Here is a 19,908-nt window from a genome sequence, read left to right on the forward strand (position 1 = left end):
AACGTGCAAAGTACTGTGAAACCCATGCACAGAGCACACCTACCAGGGGGACAACCAACTATCCCAAAATCTAGTCAGCAGCCTATCCCACTGTTTATCTATCGGTTTATCCAATTAACTATACATTGGTCTATCCATCAGGTTATCCCACTATATATTCACAAATCTATCCAACTAGCTATCCATCAATCTGTCTCACTATCTATTCGTCAATCTGTCTCACTATTTATCCATCAATATATTAAAGTATCTATCCATTAGACAATCCCACCATCCATTAGTCTATCCCGCCTGTCTATCTCTCTGTCCCCTTGACAGAGATCTTATCCCTTCCTGTCTTAAAGGAATTTACCTTCCCATGTAAAATATATAAACTTGAGAGGTACCAGGCATTGTACTTGGTATTTATTCCTGGATCTATCTCTATCTAAATCTGTCTAGCTATCTAGAGAGCGAGAGCGCTGCATTTTTGGTTCTGGTTCGACATCTGAGGATCTCCAAGAACCATACAGGCTGTAATATTATTCTGTACTGTATTCCATTTTTGTATAATAAAGCCTAACAGAAAGAGGGGGTGGGAGAAGACAATATACAGGACTGCATGTGGCTCTCCTGTGCCCTGTACTGAGCATGATGCGTGTCGCTAAATTACGATTGTACACACATACATCATTGCCTCAACGGATGTCAACAAATTACAATGAATCAACGTTAACAAATTACAATGAATCAATGTTAACAAATTAGAATAAATCAACGTTGATCCAATGTCGATTTAAAGCTATTCGGGCATGTTTTGCCCGCTGCCTCAGGAACTGGTATTAGGCTTGTGTGGTGGGCCAACCCGTCCTTCTAATAGAGCGCAAAATTTTGACGTATACTGTACCCAAGTTCAAAAATTGTCCTGTTAGAAAATGGCAGCTGCTCGCGAAATTGTTAGGTTAGGAGAGGGTACTGTTGTACGACAGTTTCTTGACGTTGGGAAACCTAAAGAGGACGGACTGGGAGGGCAGGGCGTCCCTTAGTCAACCTTCCTGCCTCCCCACACACACTCTGGTAGTTTCCCAGAACTGACATACAATCTCTAAGCAAAGAATATATGCACCTGAGAAGTGTCTCTCACTTCTTGGTGAACAGAGACAATCGACTTTATAATGGACGGACCGAAACGTCGTCGTCTCTTCACTTTCTAGTGTGTGGTTTGGTCAACACAAAGTTTACTTCAGTTCTACAATAGACTACAGTTGCTGGTGGGGCCAGTAAGTTAGCGGCTCCACCTTAATAACCCTCCTTCACTTGAGGTTCCTTCAGCCCAAGATACACACATTTAAGCTTCGCCAGACTCTCACGCTCACTGAAATATATTGTATATAAAACACCGGTTGATGAGGAAAGTCCGCCACGCTACGGTGATGGGCCGGAGGCCGCCTCGAGAGTGGAGACCCACGTCTAAAATAGTCTCTGGTAGTGAGGGGTGAGGTACTGAGGGGTGAGGTAAGATGCGCTCACAAAGACACTTCAAGTTCATTGTGACAGCCTGACGCCATTTTATTTTCCCCACATTTGGGACAATATCGTTGCCGGACATTAACGTTAAACAAGTAAAGTAGATATTAGTGGATAATTTGATATTTAACTTTTTTATTAGAGAGAGATGTGTGGATATAAATAGAAACTGCCACGTGCGGGACAACAGCCCTTCTGCGGTTCCCTTAGTTCTTATGTTCTGATATAAAAACAACAATTTATATCTGTTGTGTTTCTACATTGTTGTATTTCTGACTGAAATACAACAATGTAAGTAGTGCGGGCATAAGTGACCTACGCCACATTATCAGTCATTTTATCACAACATTTGTTCACATTATCACAACAACAACTGCTGGAAGTGCAGTTGTTGTGACAGGGAGAGATGGTTCCATCTCCCATGAGTGTGGAGCGCGTCTAAGTAACTGGGCCTCCACTCTTCAAACAGAATTGGTTGCCATAATCCTTGCACTCGAGCGCGTATATGAATCCAAAGTTGACACGCTAATTGTAAGTGACTCCTTGTCATCCTTGACTGCCCTCAGCTCCCCAAGGCATAACTGTGACGTGCTTATCTCTGAAGCTAGACACAGATATAATGAAATATTCAATGATGGAGTCAGAGTTTGTCTCCTGTGGATTCCTTCCCATATTGGTCTCCGAATGCATGATAGAACTGATGAGCTAGCCAAGACTTTTGCTCGTAAAGAGGGAATTGATTACCAACTTGGACTGCCTTTGAGCAGCCTGAGGGCAGTAATATTCCGGGAACATCAACTAAATTTCGGAGACTTGAGGCAAAGTAAAATTCACACCAGTTACTCCATCTATCATCATTCTATTATGCAGGAAGAACCGCACGTCTATGGGTCATCCAATAATGTTAGCAGACGTCTAGATGTTACCACTGCTAGGCTTAGGCTCGGCTACAAGTACCTCTGGGAATTTGTAACATCTGCTTATGTAGATTTGACTAAATGTAAACTGTCAGCAGAACTCTTCGCATACTTTGCGTCATTATATAATGGAATGTGAAAAAATCGCTGAATTTAGAGATAACACCATCAATAGTGTCCAAGAAATGTGTAAGTACTTCATTCATAATGACGTGCTGCCCGAAATCTTAGCGAAGTATCCAAAATTTGCTTACTGTAGGTAATGCATGCACATGACTGTAAAGCTGCCGCCCAGTTGGGTGGGTGTGGAGCACATGACTGTAAAGATGCCGCCCAGTTGGGTGGGTGTGGAGCACATGACTGTAAAGCTGCCGCCCAGTTGGGTGGGTGTGGAGCACATGACTGTAAAGCTGCCGCCCAGTTGGGTGGGTGTGGAGCACATGACTGTAAAGCTGCCGCCCAGTTGGGTGGGTGTGGAGCACATGACTGTAAAGCTGCCGCCCAGTTGGGTGGGTGTGGAGCACGACTAGTAACTGTGTGACTCCTCATAGATGTAAAGTGCCTTGTATAGTGACTGTTGTAAGCCTCTTGTTGAATCACTTGTGACACAAAAGATTATTGATGTGTGTATTTGTGTGGGTGATTAAATATGTATGTGTATGTATATATGTATACGTATGTATATGTACATGTATGCATGAGTATGTGTACATGTATATATAACATTAATAATTTTGTAACTAGCGTCAAAAGATTGTTATTTGCTTAGCTAAACGAACTAGAGGGTTCAGTTCCTGAACCGATTATGTGCCTCTGTAATCCTTTACACCACCGCCCACGGGATGGGTATGGGGTGCATAATAAAGAAAGAAATTGAATTGAACCCCCTGTTTATGCAGCCTGTCTTTATAAACAAATGGCAAATGCTAGCTATTCCAGCCGCTAAATCCTCTGTTTATTAATGAAAAGCCACTTAACGCAAAACTCACAACTGATGATCTCCGAACATTTCTCGAACAGTGCTTCGCTGACGACCTCTGTTCGAAACGCAATTCTGTAAATGGTTCACCCACTTACTGCAAATACAAATAATTGCCAACAGAATCTATACATCTAACCTAACCTAATTTAGGTTTAACTGTACACCAAATTATAATATAACAATGCATTTAAATGCACACTACGCTAAAAGGGATGACTACGTCTTTGGGGTCGGTGGTTGAGGATAGCCTAGTTGATTGGTTGTTCTTGAACGGGTTGGTTGTAAAGCCTCGACTGGTAAAGTGAGTGGCTGACTGATGATGCTGTGGGTGGCGGTGGTCGGGGCTTCGTGGATAGGAAGCCGTTTTTACTCTTGATAAACATATATAGTTTCAGGTTTAATGGTTTTGCTGAGAGGGTAAAACCATTTAAGACTTTAGTCCGACACATCTCATACACGCACACAGTTTTTATCGCTCAAACCTCTTCTGAACCCTCACCGGGGTTTAACGAGTTGTCTCAAGGTCATTTTACATTTGACAAACGACATGCTTATTTATCTACAAAAAATATATATGGCATAAAATCAGAGAGAAAGATAAGCCTTGACGCAAAATGAAGACATAAACACGGATACGTTAAGAGTCAGGTGTGAACGGTAAAGACTGGCGTCTGACTGCCATCTTTGGCGTGAACTGTGATGTCTTCCCCCTATATGCCTAACCACTTGGATAGGTCGGTACAGCGACGGCTCGCTTCTTGCAGGATCGGCGTTCGACTCCTGTAGGAAACTATGCAACTCGTCCTCCTAATAGAACGTCGCATATACTTTAAAATATATGCGACGTAAAGTAACGTAACATACACTTTACGTATACGTAACGTATATAAAGTAAAGTAACGTATACTTTACCTAAGGCCATAAATTGTCGTGCTAGAAAATGGAAGCGGCTGGCGAAATTAATACACTCTCCCGTTTTCTGTTTTGTGTCCTCTGGTAGGTTAGGATAAGAGGACTTTAGTACGGCAGTTTCTTGACGTTGGGAAATCTTAGGAGGACGGGCTGAACTATGAGGTTGAAATTAGGTACTTTTTAGTTTTACTTTTGAGTCAGGCATAGATGGGACAATTTTTTAATTGTCCAACCTTTAATTTATTTTTTATATTCTTGCCTCACTTAGAAAATATTGTGATACCAAGGTTATCCACTCTTTATTACTGATATATAAATGAAATTTGTGAATATTTTATCATTATTATCGTTATTACTGGGTTTATGATTAATATATTAATATTAGTGAGATATTCGCCCCACAGATCCATGATGTGGCAGCACTAACATCAGTGTTCCCTGCTCCCTGCGGCAGACATGACCACCAACGCCATACGAGGCATCAGGAGGAAGAAGTCATCTTTATCAGAGGTGAAGATCGCTGTGCTGGGCGCCCCGGGGGTCGGCAAGAGCGGTGAGTTTGAGTTTTTGATTGCTGCCGCGTGGCGGCTAGTTTATTGTGCACCCCATACTCATCCTGTGTACGGGCTCACCATAGCCCGTGCTACATGGACACTTCGTCCTGAGTAGCTAAATCTTTAACAACAACAATCATCCTGTGAGCGGTAGCGCAAAAAGCATTACAGAGGGCACAAAAGGTCTTTATCAGACCTCATCTTAGATTATCACATAAACAATTTCATCTATCCTTCACACCTTATAGTTACAATGTCAGCTAGTTACAGAGAAAGTGCTATTTCAAGAGTTATATATTTACAGTAAGTTATTATACATTAATGGTAGGTCTTATCGCTAATACATAATAGTTTGACCAATGGGGATATTACAGAGTCATAGGGGAGCTGCTGTTTATTAATAGTCTTCACAATACACTACTTGTTTCTTAATCTCATATGTCGTTTATCTACTGGAAGCGAAATATGGATACAGTGCAAGGATTTCAGGTAATTTATCCATGGTAATAAGTTGAACCCGCTGTATCCTAGTGTCTCCTCTAAATTACACTCTCAGCTCCACATGTGTTACAGAAGTACTTACTATTGGCCCATACGAGACAACTTCTCTTTATATCGAGTCAAACTCATTCATATTATCATATATGTCTAATCTACGCTTGAAACAATCCAGCGACCCCACGTCTCTTGTTACCCGGTAATTTGTTCCATGAACAAAGATTACTTTAAATCTCCTCATATATGAGGGAATATATTATATGACAGCCTAGCCATAATAAGTGAAGCATCACGGGAATGATGCATCACGTCAAACCATACAGACTTGTTCATAATTAACGGGAAATAATCGCACCTAACACGCTATAAATGTTATGGATGACTCTGTAACTGACTAATATGCTCGGGAATTATTTGTAAAACTCTGTCAATGGGTTGAAAAATTACAATATCCGGCCGAAAATAATTAATAGCATTAATTCGTTTTGTAAGGGGACAGGAATCCTGTGTATATATGTACATATACTTTAGGCTTGTATCGAGGTCAACTCCCCCCCCCTCCCCTCAGGTCGAACTGTCGACCCGACCCATGATACAACCCAAAAACACTTACCTAACATCCGGGTACATGTTTACTGCTAGGTGAACAGAGGCATTAGATGTAAGAAAATGGAACCCAATCATTTCAGTCTCGCACAGTAATCGAACCCGAGATCCCCAATTGTGAGTCGACAAGGAAGCAAACAATTGTTGAGTCCGTATAAACAACTGCCTCTCGACCCTCCGGACCAAACTCTGCCAGATTCCTTTATACTCAGTGTGATCATGTGTTTGTAGTTGACACGTTAACCCTATATGATTCCGTATCATCCTTAATTGCGCTCAACTTATTAGGACAATTGTAACATACTGTCTGAAGCCAGACACAGATACAACAATGTTATTATTGATGATAAAAACCCATTTCATGTGGATTCTACCTCATACTCGCCTCTGAATGCTCGCCTCTGAATGCAAGATAGAACTGATGAGTTACCAAAGAATCTGCCTTCAAAAGAGTTTACTATAACCTTAGATTGCCTATGTTAGCCTGAGGACAATAATACAACAAGAACTTCAACAAACTTAATATTTTAGACAAAGTTAAATCTTCACTAGCTATTATATTTGTTATCATGCTACCATGCAAGATGAGCCACATATCTATGGATCATCCAGTAAAATGAGCAGACTCCTCACTACTGCTTGGCTTACAGTTGGTTAAAAGTATCACTGGGAATTTGTATTACCTGCTGATGTAGATCTGACTAAATGTAAACTGTGTCAACAAATTAATCGCACACCCTACGTCACTGTGATGAAATGCGAACAAAATCACGAATTTCAAGATAACCGTAACAAATGTTCAAGAAATGTCAAAGCATTACACACAAAATTATTAGCCAAATATCCCCTAAGGCTGCAAACTAAACTAAACCTTAACATAACCTGACCATGGAGAGAGAGAGAGAGAGAGAGAGAGAGAGAGAGAGAGAGAGAGAGAGAGAGAGAGAGAGAGAGAGAGAGAGAGAGAGAGAGAGAGAGAGAGAGAAGATAATAGCACAAATTATGTTGTCATTCTCAATTCATTCCCTGGAGGGGAATCCTCTCCACCGAGATGATAGGTTGTTTATATTAGGATGGTGAAACAAAGAAAACGGGCACATGGAAGTGGCTTCCTAAGCGTTGTGTTTATCATTCAACACCGGTGTGGAGCTATAAGCTCAAGTGCTCTCACACGATGTGCTCAAGTGCTCTCACACGATGTGCTCAAGTGCTCTCACGCCATGTGCTCAAGTGCTCTCACACGATGTGCTCAAGTGCTCTCACGCCATAAGCTCAAGTGCTCTCACACGATGTGCTCAAGTGCTCTCACGCCATGTGCTCAAGTGCTCTCACACGATGTCCAGAAGTACTCTCATAGTATGTGCTCAAGTCTCATATGATATTTTCAGGTATTCATACGATATGGTCAAATACTCGTACGATGTGATCAAACATCATACAATGAGCTCAAATATTCTCTCACGATGAGCTCAAATATTCCCTCACGATCAGCTCAAGCTCACAGTGTTTTTCAAAATTGTTTGTGTACGACTTAGTGCAATAATATCAGCCCCACAACCACAATAGAAATATTATGAAGCCTTGTTAAGACGTATCCTACACATGTATTTTTACTACACATGTATTCTTGCTAGATAGGTATGCTTGCTACATAGGTATTGTTGCTATATATGTGTTCTTGCTACATATGTATTGATCCTACACACACATGTTATTAATCAACTCTAATAATATCTATATATTTGTTTTCTTTCCAGCTCTGATCGTCAGATTTCTCACTAAGAGATATATTGGGGAATACGACCACCAGGCAGGTATGTTCTTTGTTCTTCACCTTGTTCTTGTTATATGTGCTCTTGTATCTATTGTTTATCACCCTATTTGTACTTCTCAAGAGTGCAAGTGAACATAAATACACTACAGGTTTTCAGCATCACAAAACACAAATCAGATGTCATTCCCCTCACCCCCCCCCCCCACACACACCGGAAGCAGCCCGTAGCAGCTGTCTAACGTCCTGGTACCTGTTTACTGCTAGGTGATCAGGCGCATCAGCGTGAAAGAAACTATGCCCATTCGTTTCCGCCATCGCCGGGATAGATCCCTGGACCCTAGGACTACGAATCCCGAACGCTGTCCACTCAGCCGCAGACCCCTAATGTGTGTGTGTGTGTGTGTGTGTGTGTGTGTGTGTGTGTGTGTGTGTGTGTGTGTGTGTGTGCGAGTAACTGAAGGTCTGCATCATGTGTTTATATATTATTTTGACATAAATGATTACTATGAAAAACTTTAACCGAATTCATACAATAAAGAAACAGTGATGTAATGAGAACGTCAAGAGGAATAGCTATCTAAGACCAAGAAGAGAGAGAGAGAGAGAGAGAGAGAGAGAGAGAGAGAGAGAGAGAGAGAGAGAGAGAGAGACGCGGTGATAGAGGTAACGAGGTTATGGCAATGTCATGGCTGCCGTGTTTATCTTTAGCAGGGGGGGGGGGCAGGCCCGCGTGACACCACTTGACACCTCCACTGTGTACCGTGCGGCCACAGTACCTCTGGCACTACCGGCCCGGGGGTGCCACCTCTGTCTGGCACGACACCATCACATGAGTCATTCTGGACGCTGTTTCGACCCCGGGATGACATGTGGGAAACTCAGTCTGTCTCTGTCTCTCTCTCTGTCCATCTGTTGTCCTGGTTCCTCCCACATTAAGCTGTCAGTGTTGGTGCCTCCCATGTTATGCTGTATATGTCCTCGATCTCTTTCATATTAAGCTGTTCTTGTCCCTCCCATGTTATGTTGTCTTTTATGGTGCCTGACATGTTAAGCTGTCTGTCCTGGACCATAGTTCATGGTCCCATTATGAGTGTTGGTTCAACAGATCAACGTACCCCAGTTAAAGCATCAGACTGCGCTAATATAGTCTCCTTTGCATCGCCATTTATCACGCTAATGTAGCAGCCTTGTCAGCGGCTTAAGTTAGAAATTCTAGAAATAGACGTATTAGGGCCTTGGTTTTGAAGGTTCGAGGAGCTCTTAAATACCAGCGTATCTACCATCTACCCATCAAGTAGCGACAGTAAACATGGCGCTCCAGTAATGTTAGCTTAATGATCCAAAAGCTTAAATTTGTTTGATTGATGGGCAGGTGGGTTAGAAAATATCTTCGTGTGGGTATGGGTGTAGGCGTGGGCATGAATAGAGGCATGGGCATGGACGCGGGTGTGGGTGTAGAGGCTGACTAGAGACTGAAGAACCGTGGGGTTCCTAATGTTTACACTGTGCTCTCTAATTGTGTTATGTTTACCTTAAGTGTGTAAGTTTGGGACCTTGACCTTCCACTGTTTTTCATGTGTATATTGTGAGGTATTTCTCTCTCTCTCGCCTCCCTGCCAAGGAGTACAGTTTGACTACTTTCTTGTGGGCTTGGTGAGTGTTTTTACTGATTCTATGTACACAGTAAGGGATCTGTGTGTACATTCTTGCTTTGCCGCCCCGCCAGCTTTGCCACGGAATGCCCTCTCATTTTCCTGGCTCTAGCTGTTCTTGCTTTGTTGTGTTCTCTGAGAGTTAGGGCTTGTGATACTCTTACTCCAAGATCTTTGATCCGGTCCAGACATTTTTAGGAGAGCTCACTCTGTCCTGTTCTGGTTTTAAGATTTTCCGTTTCTCCTTTCGCAAAGTATTTGGCATTTGTCGCTGTTGAATGTTGTCCTTTGAGAGATCTTCATATCTGATTAGCAGTTTTCCTGTGTCTTCCACTGGTACAAATTTTCGTACTTTCGTACGCAATTTTCGTACTTAGTTCGTGTCACAGGGGTGACACGAAACTGTGGCTGTATTCGTGTCTATATGTTCTATGAGGATGAGTGATTCTCTTTCCTAGTTCGACCTTCAAGTCTTTCTTTAGGAGGGACAGGTTTTATGCCTGTGTGTATGCGTCTACATTAATCCCTGAATGCACTGTGTTCGTGTTAGTGTTTTGTGCCGTTTTAGTAGGTATGACGGAGTCCTATAATGCTCGGACAGAGTCCCACAACGCTCGGACAGTCCCATAACCCTCAATCCTACAACGCACGGCCATAAAAATGTATATAGTCGAAGAAACCTATGTACCACAATACATATTTTGGTCACAGATACAATAGAAACAAAGTACCGTCTAAATACACCCCCCTCTTGAGGGGTGAGAGCGCAGGGTGTACGGCTCCCGACTGCTGTCACAACACTGCTGTCTCTTGGCGCCAAACTCAACGCTTGGAAATAAATGGCGCGAATTCCTTTCCGTGGCGACGTGTCCCCACGCGGGTAATTCACTTTAATCGCTCCTGAAAATGAGTGTGTATATATATAAATGTGGAGGAACATGACAGACGGCCGGCCGTGGAGTCTTAGTTTATGGTCTGGACCGCTACGCTCACTTGTCCCCCGCCATCTTTGTTTCTTTCTTTTTTGTGCGAGTTTCCCCTGAAAGGGAGATAAATTGTTTATGTGATGACGTCACTCCTGTGGCCTTCAGGGAGCACTCGTATATACACACAACGTGATTAAGACCTTCACCTCTTCCACAAGCATAATTCCTTATCGAAATCGTTTTCGAAAATTTTAGATTCCATAGTATATGTGTGTGTGAATATATGTATTTATGTATGTATATAATGTGTGTGTGTGTGTGTGTTTCACTGAACATGATTGCATATTCCGTGATGATTATTTTCTTGAGTTGCGCCTCTATGACTCTAACCAGTGTTCTTGACTAAATTGTATTTATTATAATTGTACACAACGTTTCGAACCTATAAGTTTGGAAAATCTTCAAGGGACTATTCAATATTTTTATAATGAGTAGTCCTCTTCAAGGGACTATTCAATCTAAATTTTTTCAAAGTCTTCAATCTCGACGGAAAACATAATTTTAGACATCATAAACATCACACAGAGGGAGGGTGATACAGGCTGATATTTCTTAAAGTACTTGGCTTAGGCCGATCCCGCCCATCCTATGACCGTCCTGTACTCCAAACCATTCCCTCTGCAAGGCTAGGTGAGGCTAGCCCCGAGCGCCTGGCCTCCACCCTTGGATAGACAAACAGACAAATTGGCATTATATCTTTCAATATAGTTACATGGACGGGTACCTGTACCCGGGTCCCCCCCCCCCCCTCATCTCATTTCTTTCCTGGAACACATTCCTGGAACACAGTCCTTGGAACACATCCCTGGAACACATCCCTGGAACACATCCCTGGAACACATCCCTGGAACACATTCCTGGAACACATCCCTGGAACACATCCCTGGAACACATTCCTGGAACACATTCCTGGAACATATCCCTGGAACACATTCCTGGAATACATCCCTGGAACACATTCATGGAACACATCCCTGGAACACAAGGATGGATTATTTACGGTGTGGCAAGAGAACGGGCTGAATTAAGAGGCTTCTATTCCAACCACTTGGATTGGTCGGCACAACAGCCACCTCGCTTCTTGCAGGTCTGCGTTCGATCCCCGGAGGCTCAAGTGCTTGGGCATCGTTGCTTCCCTCATCGTCATATCCCTCTCACGTGCCATATAGTCATACTGGCTGATAATGAGGTTACCTTGGCAGTGAGTGACGCAGGCCGGTCATCCCTCAGCCGGAGTGACCCCGGCCAACCTCCCGTTGTTATTGTTTAAGATTCGCTACCTGGAACAAAAAGTTCCAGGTAGCACGGGCTATGGTGAGCCCGTAGTTCTAAACCACCCTCCCGGTATGGGGCTAATGTCGCCCAGGACACTAGGGCGACACTGCCGGCTTGGGGGCTTGACTGTGGGGGAAGTGTGTTCACCTAGTTGTGGCTTGCGGGGGTTGAGCTCTAGCTCTTTCGGCCCGCCTCTCAACTGTCAATCAATCAAATTTTTTTTTTTTACACGCACACACCAGAAAGCAGCCCGTAGCAGCTGTCTTAACTCCCACGTACCTATTTACTGCTAGGTAACAGAGGTATCAGGGTAAAGGAAACTCTGCCCATTTGTTTCCTTCTTCACCGGGAATCGAACCCGGAATCTTAGGACTACGAATCCGAAGCGCTATCCACTCAGCTGTCAAGCTCCTTATAAGTGTACCCACTTCCCTGTGTAAACAAGGTTCAGTGCATTATTAGGCAGTTATCCGGATAAGGAACAGGATACTTTTATTGGCCAAATGACTGGAGTTTGAACAAAGCCACAAGGGCCGTGATGAGGGTTCGAACCTACATCCGAGAGGATCTCAGACGCGCCTTATTCGACTATGCTATGACATGGTTAAAAGAATTGCAACCGGGAGTGCTACTGCCCTCACACGGATCCTGCAGCCTCTCCGAGGCACAGACCAGGGTTTCACAAAATTCCCCCCATGCACCCGGGCTCTGTCAACAAGCTGTTCTACCTCCTCGCCCTTACTTCAATACACACAGAAATCACAATAGTGTGGTGCATCAAATGAACAAATCCACAAGGCGAGACGCTTCGAAGAAGCCATGGAAGAATGTTGGTTCTTTGGTTGGTTCTTAGACTCGTTGGTTCTGTTGAACCAACGAGTCTAAGGGAATGGTCAACAACGTGTTCAGTAATACTCCCATTTTAAACAGCCCGTCCTAGTAAGGTTTCCCAACGTCAAGAAAACGGGCAATTTAAAATACCCTTATCCTAACTTACCAGAGGACACAAAACAGAAAACGGGACAGCACGTCACTTTCGCCAGCCGCTTCCATTTTCTAGTACGACTATTTTTGGCCTTATGTAACGCTTACGCGCGAAAAGCGACGATTTTTTGTAGGACAAGTTGATTTAAGAACATATAAGATCTCGTATAATTCAATAGTGAAAATACTTTTATCGTGAAATAAGTCGTGTGAACCTTGTGGACGGGGAGACGGGGAAGGATCTCACCCCTGGAGATGTCAGGGGTGTTGGTAGTGATGTCAGAGGTCTTGCCAACGCCGCGTTGGAAAAGTAATCTATTATCCCAGAAGCCTAGCTAGTTCGAAATGAGTTGGTAGGGTGTCAAGAGTGCTGGCAAGCGGGCCAAATATGTTGTCAGATAAGTTGACAGTGTGCCATAGGTATAAGAAGTGCCAGAAGTGCCAGGTGTATGTGTCACAGGCGTTCACAGTGTGCCAAAGAGGCTGTCAGGAGAATTAGATTCAGATTAATTACAATTTTTAGTTTTCACTTTGAATTTCCTGGATGGAGGAGGGACTTAAAAATAATCAGACATACATTAAATTGTTTATACATAATATAACGTACATAATAAGAAGAACCTGTTTGAAACCCTTAAATAGGGAGAACCTCTCTGGAAACATTTAATAGGAAGAACCAATTTTAATACAATAGGATAAAATAATTTTGTTTGGAATAGTCAGTATAGTCGGGTGGCAGACAGGGAGGTCGGGTGGCAGACAGGGAGGTCGGGTGACAGACAGGGAGGTCGGGTGGCAGACAGGGAGGTCGGGTGACAGACAGGGAGGTCGGGTGGCAGACAGGCAGGTCGGGTGCCAGACAGGGAGGTCGGGTGGCAGACAGGGAGGTCGGGTGGCAGACAGGCAGGTCGGGTGGCAGACAGGGAGGTCGGGTGGCAGACAGGCAGGTCGGGTGGCACACAGGGAGGTCGGGTGGCAATACATCTATTGTATGACAGCGTCGGGCTGATTCTTGGCTGACTGGCTGATTTGCGCGCTCCCAGTGGCACCGGATTCTGCCATATAAAACTAGTTGTGGGCCAAGTTGTGGTGGGGTGTCACGCCATCTTGTGCAAGTGGGAGGGGGTTGTGGTGGGGGGAGAAAGGCGTCTTCGTAGGGGGTTGGGTCCGTTTGTGGTGGGGTGTTGAGGCGGCCACTATCAAAGCGTTGTCAGCACGAGGCTACCCAAGGCGCTAAATTCTCGCTGTTTGGGAAGATTAATGTGACCAACTTTACGTCCTCCTTTTGTGTGTGTGTTTACTATTTGTGCCTGCAGGATCAAGCTCTTGGACCCCGCCTTTCTAGCCGTTGGTTGTCTGATGTAATGACTTCTGATTTATTTTTCTTCTGTCATATCTACTGTCATAGGAGAAATTAGGCATTAAACATGCCAAAACTAGAAGATAGAAGATAGAGTAATAAGATCACTACTTACAAAATACTAATAGGAATAGACCAAATTGACAAAGGAATTCCTGAAACCAGCAACTTCACAAACAAGAGGACACAGATTCAAGCTAAGAAAACAGGTGCCGAATAAATATTAGAACATTTTCTTTTGCAGACTGGTAGACGGTTGGAACAAACAGTGAGAAGGTGGTGGAAGCCAAAACCGTCAGTAGTTTCAAAACGTTATACGACAAAGAGTACTGGGAAGACGGGATACCACGAGCGTAGCTCTCATCCTGAAACTACACTTACACACTCACAAGATAGATATGGGTCCACTACCACTCATAGCATGGATTTGGGGTCCGCTATCACTCACAGGATGGATATGGGGTCCGCTACCACCCACAGGATGGATATGGGGCCCACTACCACTCACAGGATGAATATGGGGGCCCACTGCCACTCCAGGATGGATATATGGTGCATACAAATCCATTAAACTAAAACTACTCCCCTGAGAACCGAATTTAGTCTTCAAATATTGAGACAAAACGAGCCACTATCATCTAACATTCCACTGCCAGAATGTTCAACATGACATGCGAATTATTTGTTCCTCTTGCCCCAAGTTACTATGGTTTAAGGCCCGCGTTTATCATAGTTTGTGTGTTAAGGCCACCTGCTTGGGGGAGCAAGTGGGCTGCTTCGACCCCTAAGTTGTGGATTCAAGCCACTTCGTACACAAGACGGTTCGCCAACGTATTGTAAACATTACCAAACTCTGCCCAACCTAATCCAACCCAACCCTACCTAGCGCCATCTTACTCGGCCGAACTTAACACAGCCTTACCTGCAGGGAGGGTGTGACGCAGGCCTCTGGGGCGCCACTTTGTAAATATTAGCCTCATGGCCCGCCATTTATTTTTCCCGCCAATATTCACGCGGGTTTGTTGATGCATTTATTGTTCGAAGTAATTTGTGGAGTAAGCGTTCGGACTTAGCACCATGCCAAGACCTGCAATACATTGCTGTTCACACCCCACTTGTGTCATTATTCACCAGGGCAATTTGGTTGTTGATTAATAGAGTAAATAATGGGGGAATGGGCTGAATTTTAGTGATTTAAGAATGGTATAAAACTTATAAACTTATAATATGGTAACTTTACTCATGTGAAAACTGGAGAAAACGGTAGTTTAGTCTGATGGGAACTTCAGGATCGAGCGTCAGGTTTTGGGCTTCGCCTTTTTATGGTATTGGTCATCTGCTGCGGTAACTGCAAGCCGTCCAGATTTCTGTCTACCATTGATTTTTTTTATTGTTGCCGCCGGACGCGGCTAGTTTATTGTACACCCCATACTTATTCTGTGAGCGGTAGCGCAAAAGCATTACAGAGGGCACAAAAGGTCTTTATCACACCTCATCTTAGATTATTACATAAACAATTTCATCTATCCTTCACACCTCACATGTCAGCTAGTTACAGAGAATGTTCTATTGTCTTCAAGACAGGACGAGGTCCTGTAGTTGAAGACTCTGTACATGCATGAGTAGAAGTGAGCAAGATGAGTATGGCCCTTGATGAGTATGACCCTTGATGAGAACAACCCTTGATAAGAAAGATGAGGAACGATGAACAACAACTTGGTGAGGTGAAGGACCACGTTGCAACTTGATCTTTCTCCCCCGTGCAAGACCGATCCCATTACACTACTCCACAAGCTTTTCCCTCTGATATACCATACTATTGTAATTTCATTGTGCATATAATTATACAAGGCATGAGGGGAATGAGGTCAGCCGTCTAATGGGCAATAAGGACAACATAACGACGTCGTTTGTCAGGGGGAAGCAACATCAGGCTGTTTACAGGTGGCGGGTGTCATGGCGGCTGCGTCTCGTCGCCATAAATCCAGTTCAGTTATGTGATACTAGATGGCACTTGCGTCTGCACAGTGATGGTATTGTGCATGACGACGGCTTCAAAGCATTTTCGTCTGTCATCTTCCTTAAAGAACAAGTTGGCATGCTTCCAGGACACGAGATGAGAATACTTGTCTGGCTGGATGACCTAAGAGGCTTTGTTGTTATAGTGAGAGAGACACGCAAGTCGATGCTCGTATGTCCTCTCTCGTGACGTCAACACAGGCTCCTCCAATATAGTGTAGTGTGACCTGCTGTGTGTGTGTGTGTGTGTGCTCGTTGTTTTTGTGGCGCCTTTATGATGTCACTCGTTGTCTTGGTGACATTGATAGATGAAATAGCTGCAGAAGATTCATGCGCTAGGCTGCGAGCAGCCTAGCGCATGAATCTAGTGCTACTGACACATGTGTGTAGTGCAACTGTGCTACTGACACATGTATCTAGTGCCACTGTGCCTATTTTCTCGAAGTACTGGTTTAAGTTTGCATTATCTAGTAGTTCTTCCCATCATATTTCTGCGAGGTCTTGGTTAATTCTTTCCCAGTTAGTTTGTTATAAAACTGAACGTTCTGAATTTTCCTCCTCTTGGATTTGGGATTGATTGCACAGGTCTATTTCCCATGATTGTTTGAACTTTGGTTAGGTTGTGATTTGAGTAACATGTATCTGTAATCATTATGTTGCTAATTAGTTGTTTGTACTATTTGCTGGTTTAAAGCAAATCTGTCACACATCTGCAAGAAGTCAGTTGTGTGTGACTGTTAACTCGGACTGCCTCCTGGGATTCTCCAGTTTACCATTTAAGATGCCTTAAGTTGAAATCACCAAGGAAGATGATGTTAGGGGCAGGGTTTGTGAGTTTTTTTTAAGCAGTATTCTATTTTTGTAAGTTGGTCTTAAAACTTCTGAGGATGTACATCTGGTGATTTATATACAAGGACAATCACCACATTTAAATTTATATTTTAAGGACCTGTCTCTTAAGTAATTTGAAGGATTGATCTGTATGATGCACAAATGTTCTGGTATGCATGGTGTATCAACTACTTTACTTTGAAATTCTTTGTTCATTTTTTGTTACTGAAGGTAGAAAATATCCTAGGAATAGACAATGCATCGTATATATTGGATTCATTTATGCTGCTTGAGTTTACTGAGCTGAATGTAAAAAAAATTCCAACACAAAACTTTGAAAATACGCATTAGGAGCATTCCATTGCTCTAAAATCTTGTACCCAGAATTTCCTTTTGTTACAAAACATATGCCCAACTTCTGTGCCAAATGTACAGAAATAGGATAACACTAAACGAAACTTTTGAAAGAGAGGAATGTCATGCCTTTACATGCCCACTTAACGGCTGTCACCATTAAAGATCTGAGTATATAGGTAAGACAACGTCTCATTGAAGGCGCCTGAAAATACAAAAACCAAAAGGCTAAATCAAAGTATACATAATTTCTACACAACCAGACTATCCGCAGAGATATCCTGACCAACATCTCCGAAATAGCAGAAACAACGACAATAGAAGATTAGACATAGGCCAAGCACTACATATCAAACACATTCATCCATCTATCAACAGCCAACTTTTAGTATATCCTAAAGATCAAGACAGATTATCTACCTCACACCGAACCCACTGCCCCAGCCAGCATCAACTGGGTAATACCTCACTTCACCTCATCTTACTTGGGTACATTACCGTAACTTCAGCTAATTTGTATCCACCTCCCTCAGTCCCCAAAGATCTCGAGAACTTCAACAAACCACATAATTTATAAAATGAAAATTGGAGAGTTAATTTTACAAGACTGAAGGCTTTGCAAGACGCATCGTAAATTTTCAATGCTTAACATGTTGTGATTAACGAGGCAGTCTGATACTTAACGGTAAACTATGAGTAAGATTTCTCAGTTTGAGTATTGCATAATTATGTTCTTATAGCCATATTTATGACCAAATTTTGAGGCTTATTGAATTATTTCTTGACAATATTGTTTTTGGCCGCTCGATTACGACACACATGTGTTGAGATTACCTAGTCATAAGTTTTTGATGACATGCATTTTTTATCCACGCGTTCCCAGCTTCACGTGTACGAGGCTATTCTAATTTAATCTTTATTGTTAATTTTTCAAGCAGATACACAAACCAGTAAGCTGATGAACTATCCACTCTGTGGGTTGTTAATAGACGTCCCAAAAAATGTTTTAAGTTATGAAGGAGAGTGGAAGAGGCATGATTTCAGTGTAAATTTGATTCTAAGGAATTGGCTGGGAGAAACTAAGCAATATGGCGCTGAAAGTAGCTGACGGAGAACGAGTTCCTGCTTGATGTGATGACATTGGTCTAGATTGTATGAGACATGAGACATGATTGGTTGGAGCTGCGGGGCTGCAGCCAATGAGTAAGAGTCTTGCAGTGACGTTACCAGCGAGTCCTGATACGGGAGAGCAGATTGGCAAACGGGATCACTGACCTTGCGGACTTGACCAGGCGCGGACATACGTATCAGTACTCCAAACGTTTACTGTTAATTCGAGGTTGTGCGGCAAGTTGAGCTTACCAAGAGGAGCTAGAATACTTCCCAACAACGAGAGGAGCAGCTGACAACCTTGCGGACAAGGTGGACATGCGGAGTGACTGGAACGATTGTTAGCAGGAAGACTCTGTAGCAGGGGGCGCTCAGTCAAAATAGGGGTGATTCCATCACCCTTTGTCGATGGCGTGTAATACGATGAGTGAGAGTTACCTGTCAAGTGTCTCGGGTCGATCCTGACTTAGCAAGTTAGTCGGTAAATCGATCTAGCAAAGTTGGTGCACAAGAGAACCACGATAAGACGAGGTTCGTGACAGTCACCAGGACGACAAGGAAGTGCACTGACGAATAACCCTTTTGCCTAGGGGCAAGACAAGTGATTACTGCCAGTGTTTTACCTGCCGAGCCGAGAGGACATTAGTGTACCATATTAGGCATTAGAATACCAATCTTATCACTGGTACTGTCACTGTAGACATAAGTTTACAGTACCAGTGATAAGCGTTGGTGCAACTAGCAGAGTGATGGTGTGACTCCAAGCAGTCGTAGTGCTGGTGGAGGAGTGACTTCACCGAAGCAGCAGCCACAACAGCCAGACAGTGAGTGACCTGAGTGAAACTCAACGCTCCTGTTGAACATATCAGCTGTTTAGCTAAGTAATCCCTCCGAGTTCCCCTTTCGCTAGGAGTTCCTTTAGGGAACTGTAAGGCATTACTTTATTATGTTATATATATAATATTTATACTGTGCTCATATATGATCTCATGTGCTCATTTATAATCTCTGTGCTGCTGAGAGATTCACAAGTGATTATGATATTATATGGAATTTAAAGTAAGATTTGATTCTCAAACTTCCTAATTTGCCGAACAAGTAAATTAATGTACTAAAGAATGCCACAGTTGCCAGAATTGTTTCTGTAGCGTAATGTTAATATGATCAAGGCCGTGAGTGGCCGTTAAGTTGACGGCGGATGAGGCTAGTGCTTGCAAGTTATTATTTAATTTGCATACTTTTCTTCGGTAAATGTTGGTATCAGTTTTAAACACTGTTTCCATGTACTTCTGTTTGATCTATGCCGTGCACTGATTTATGCGAAAGACTTGAACAATTGAACACTATTGCAGAGTAAAGGATTGACAAATTTCACTGTGGAGGAAGGTGAGGCTAGGCTGTAAGTCAACTGAAGGTGGTTGACAGGGTAACCCATGCCCACCTGGACCACTCTTAGCAGGAGTTAGATGAGATGTTAGCGACGTCGCTACGGGAAGCCTAAGCCAGAATAGGATGTACGACATCAGGGTATCCTAGCCTCATAAATTGCGAACGCTATCTTTGGTGTAGTTGATGTTTTAGGAGTGGA

The 19,908-nt window shown here is 43.2% G+C and overlaps 1 protein-coding gene across 1 annotated transcript in view; it reads left to right on the forward strand.

The window, feature by feature from the left end:
* Positions 1-19,908, forward strand: part of LOC123775365 (ras-related and estrogen-regulated growth inhibitor) — a 40,108-nt gene that overhangs the window by 1,172 nt on the left and 19,028 nt on the right. The window contains exons 2-3 of the mRNA XM_045770511.2: positions 4,722-4,870; positions 7,733-7,789. Of these exons, the coding sequence (XP_045626467.1) occupies positions 4,774-4,870; positions 7,733-7,789 (154 nt within the window). The 5' untranslated portion in view covers positions 4,722-4,773. The remainder of the gene's footprint in view (positions 1-4,721; positions 4,871-7,732; positions 7,790-19,908) is intronic.

This window comes from Procambarus clarkii, chromosome 70 (genome assembly GCF_040958095.1).
Source record: "Procambarus clarkii isolate CNS0578487 chromosome 70, FALCON_Pclarkii_2.0, whole genome shotgun sequence".
NCBI classification, from domain to species: domain Eukaryota; kingdom Metazoa; phylum Arthropoda; class Malacostraca; order Decapoda; family Cambaridae; genus Procambarus; species Procambarus clarkii.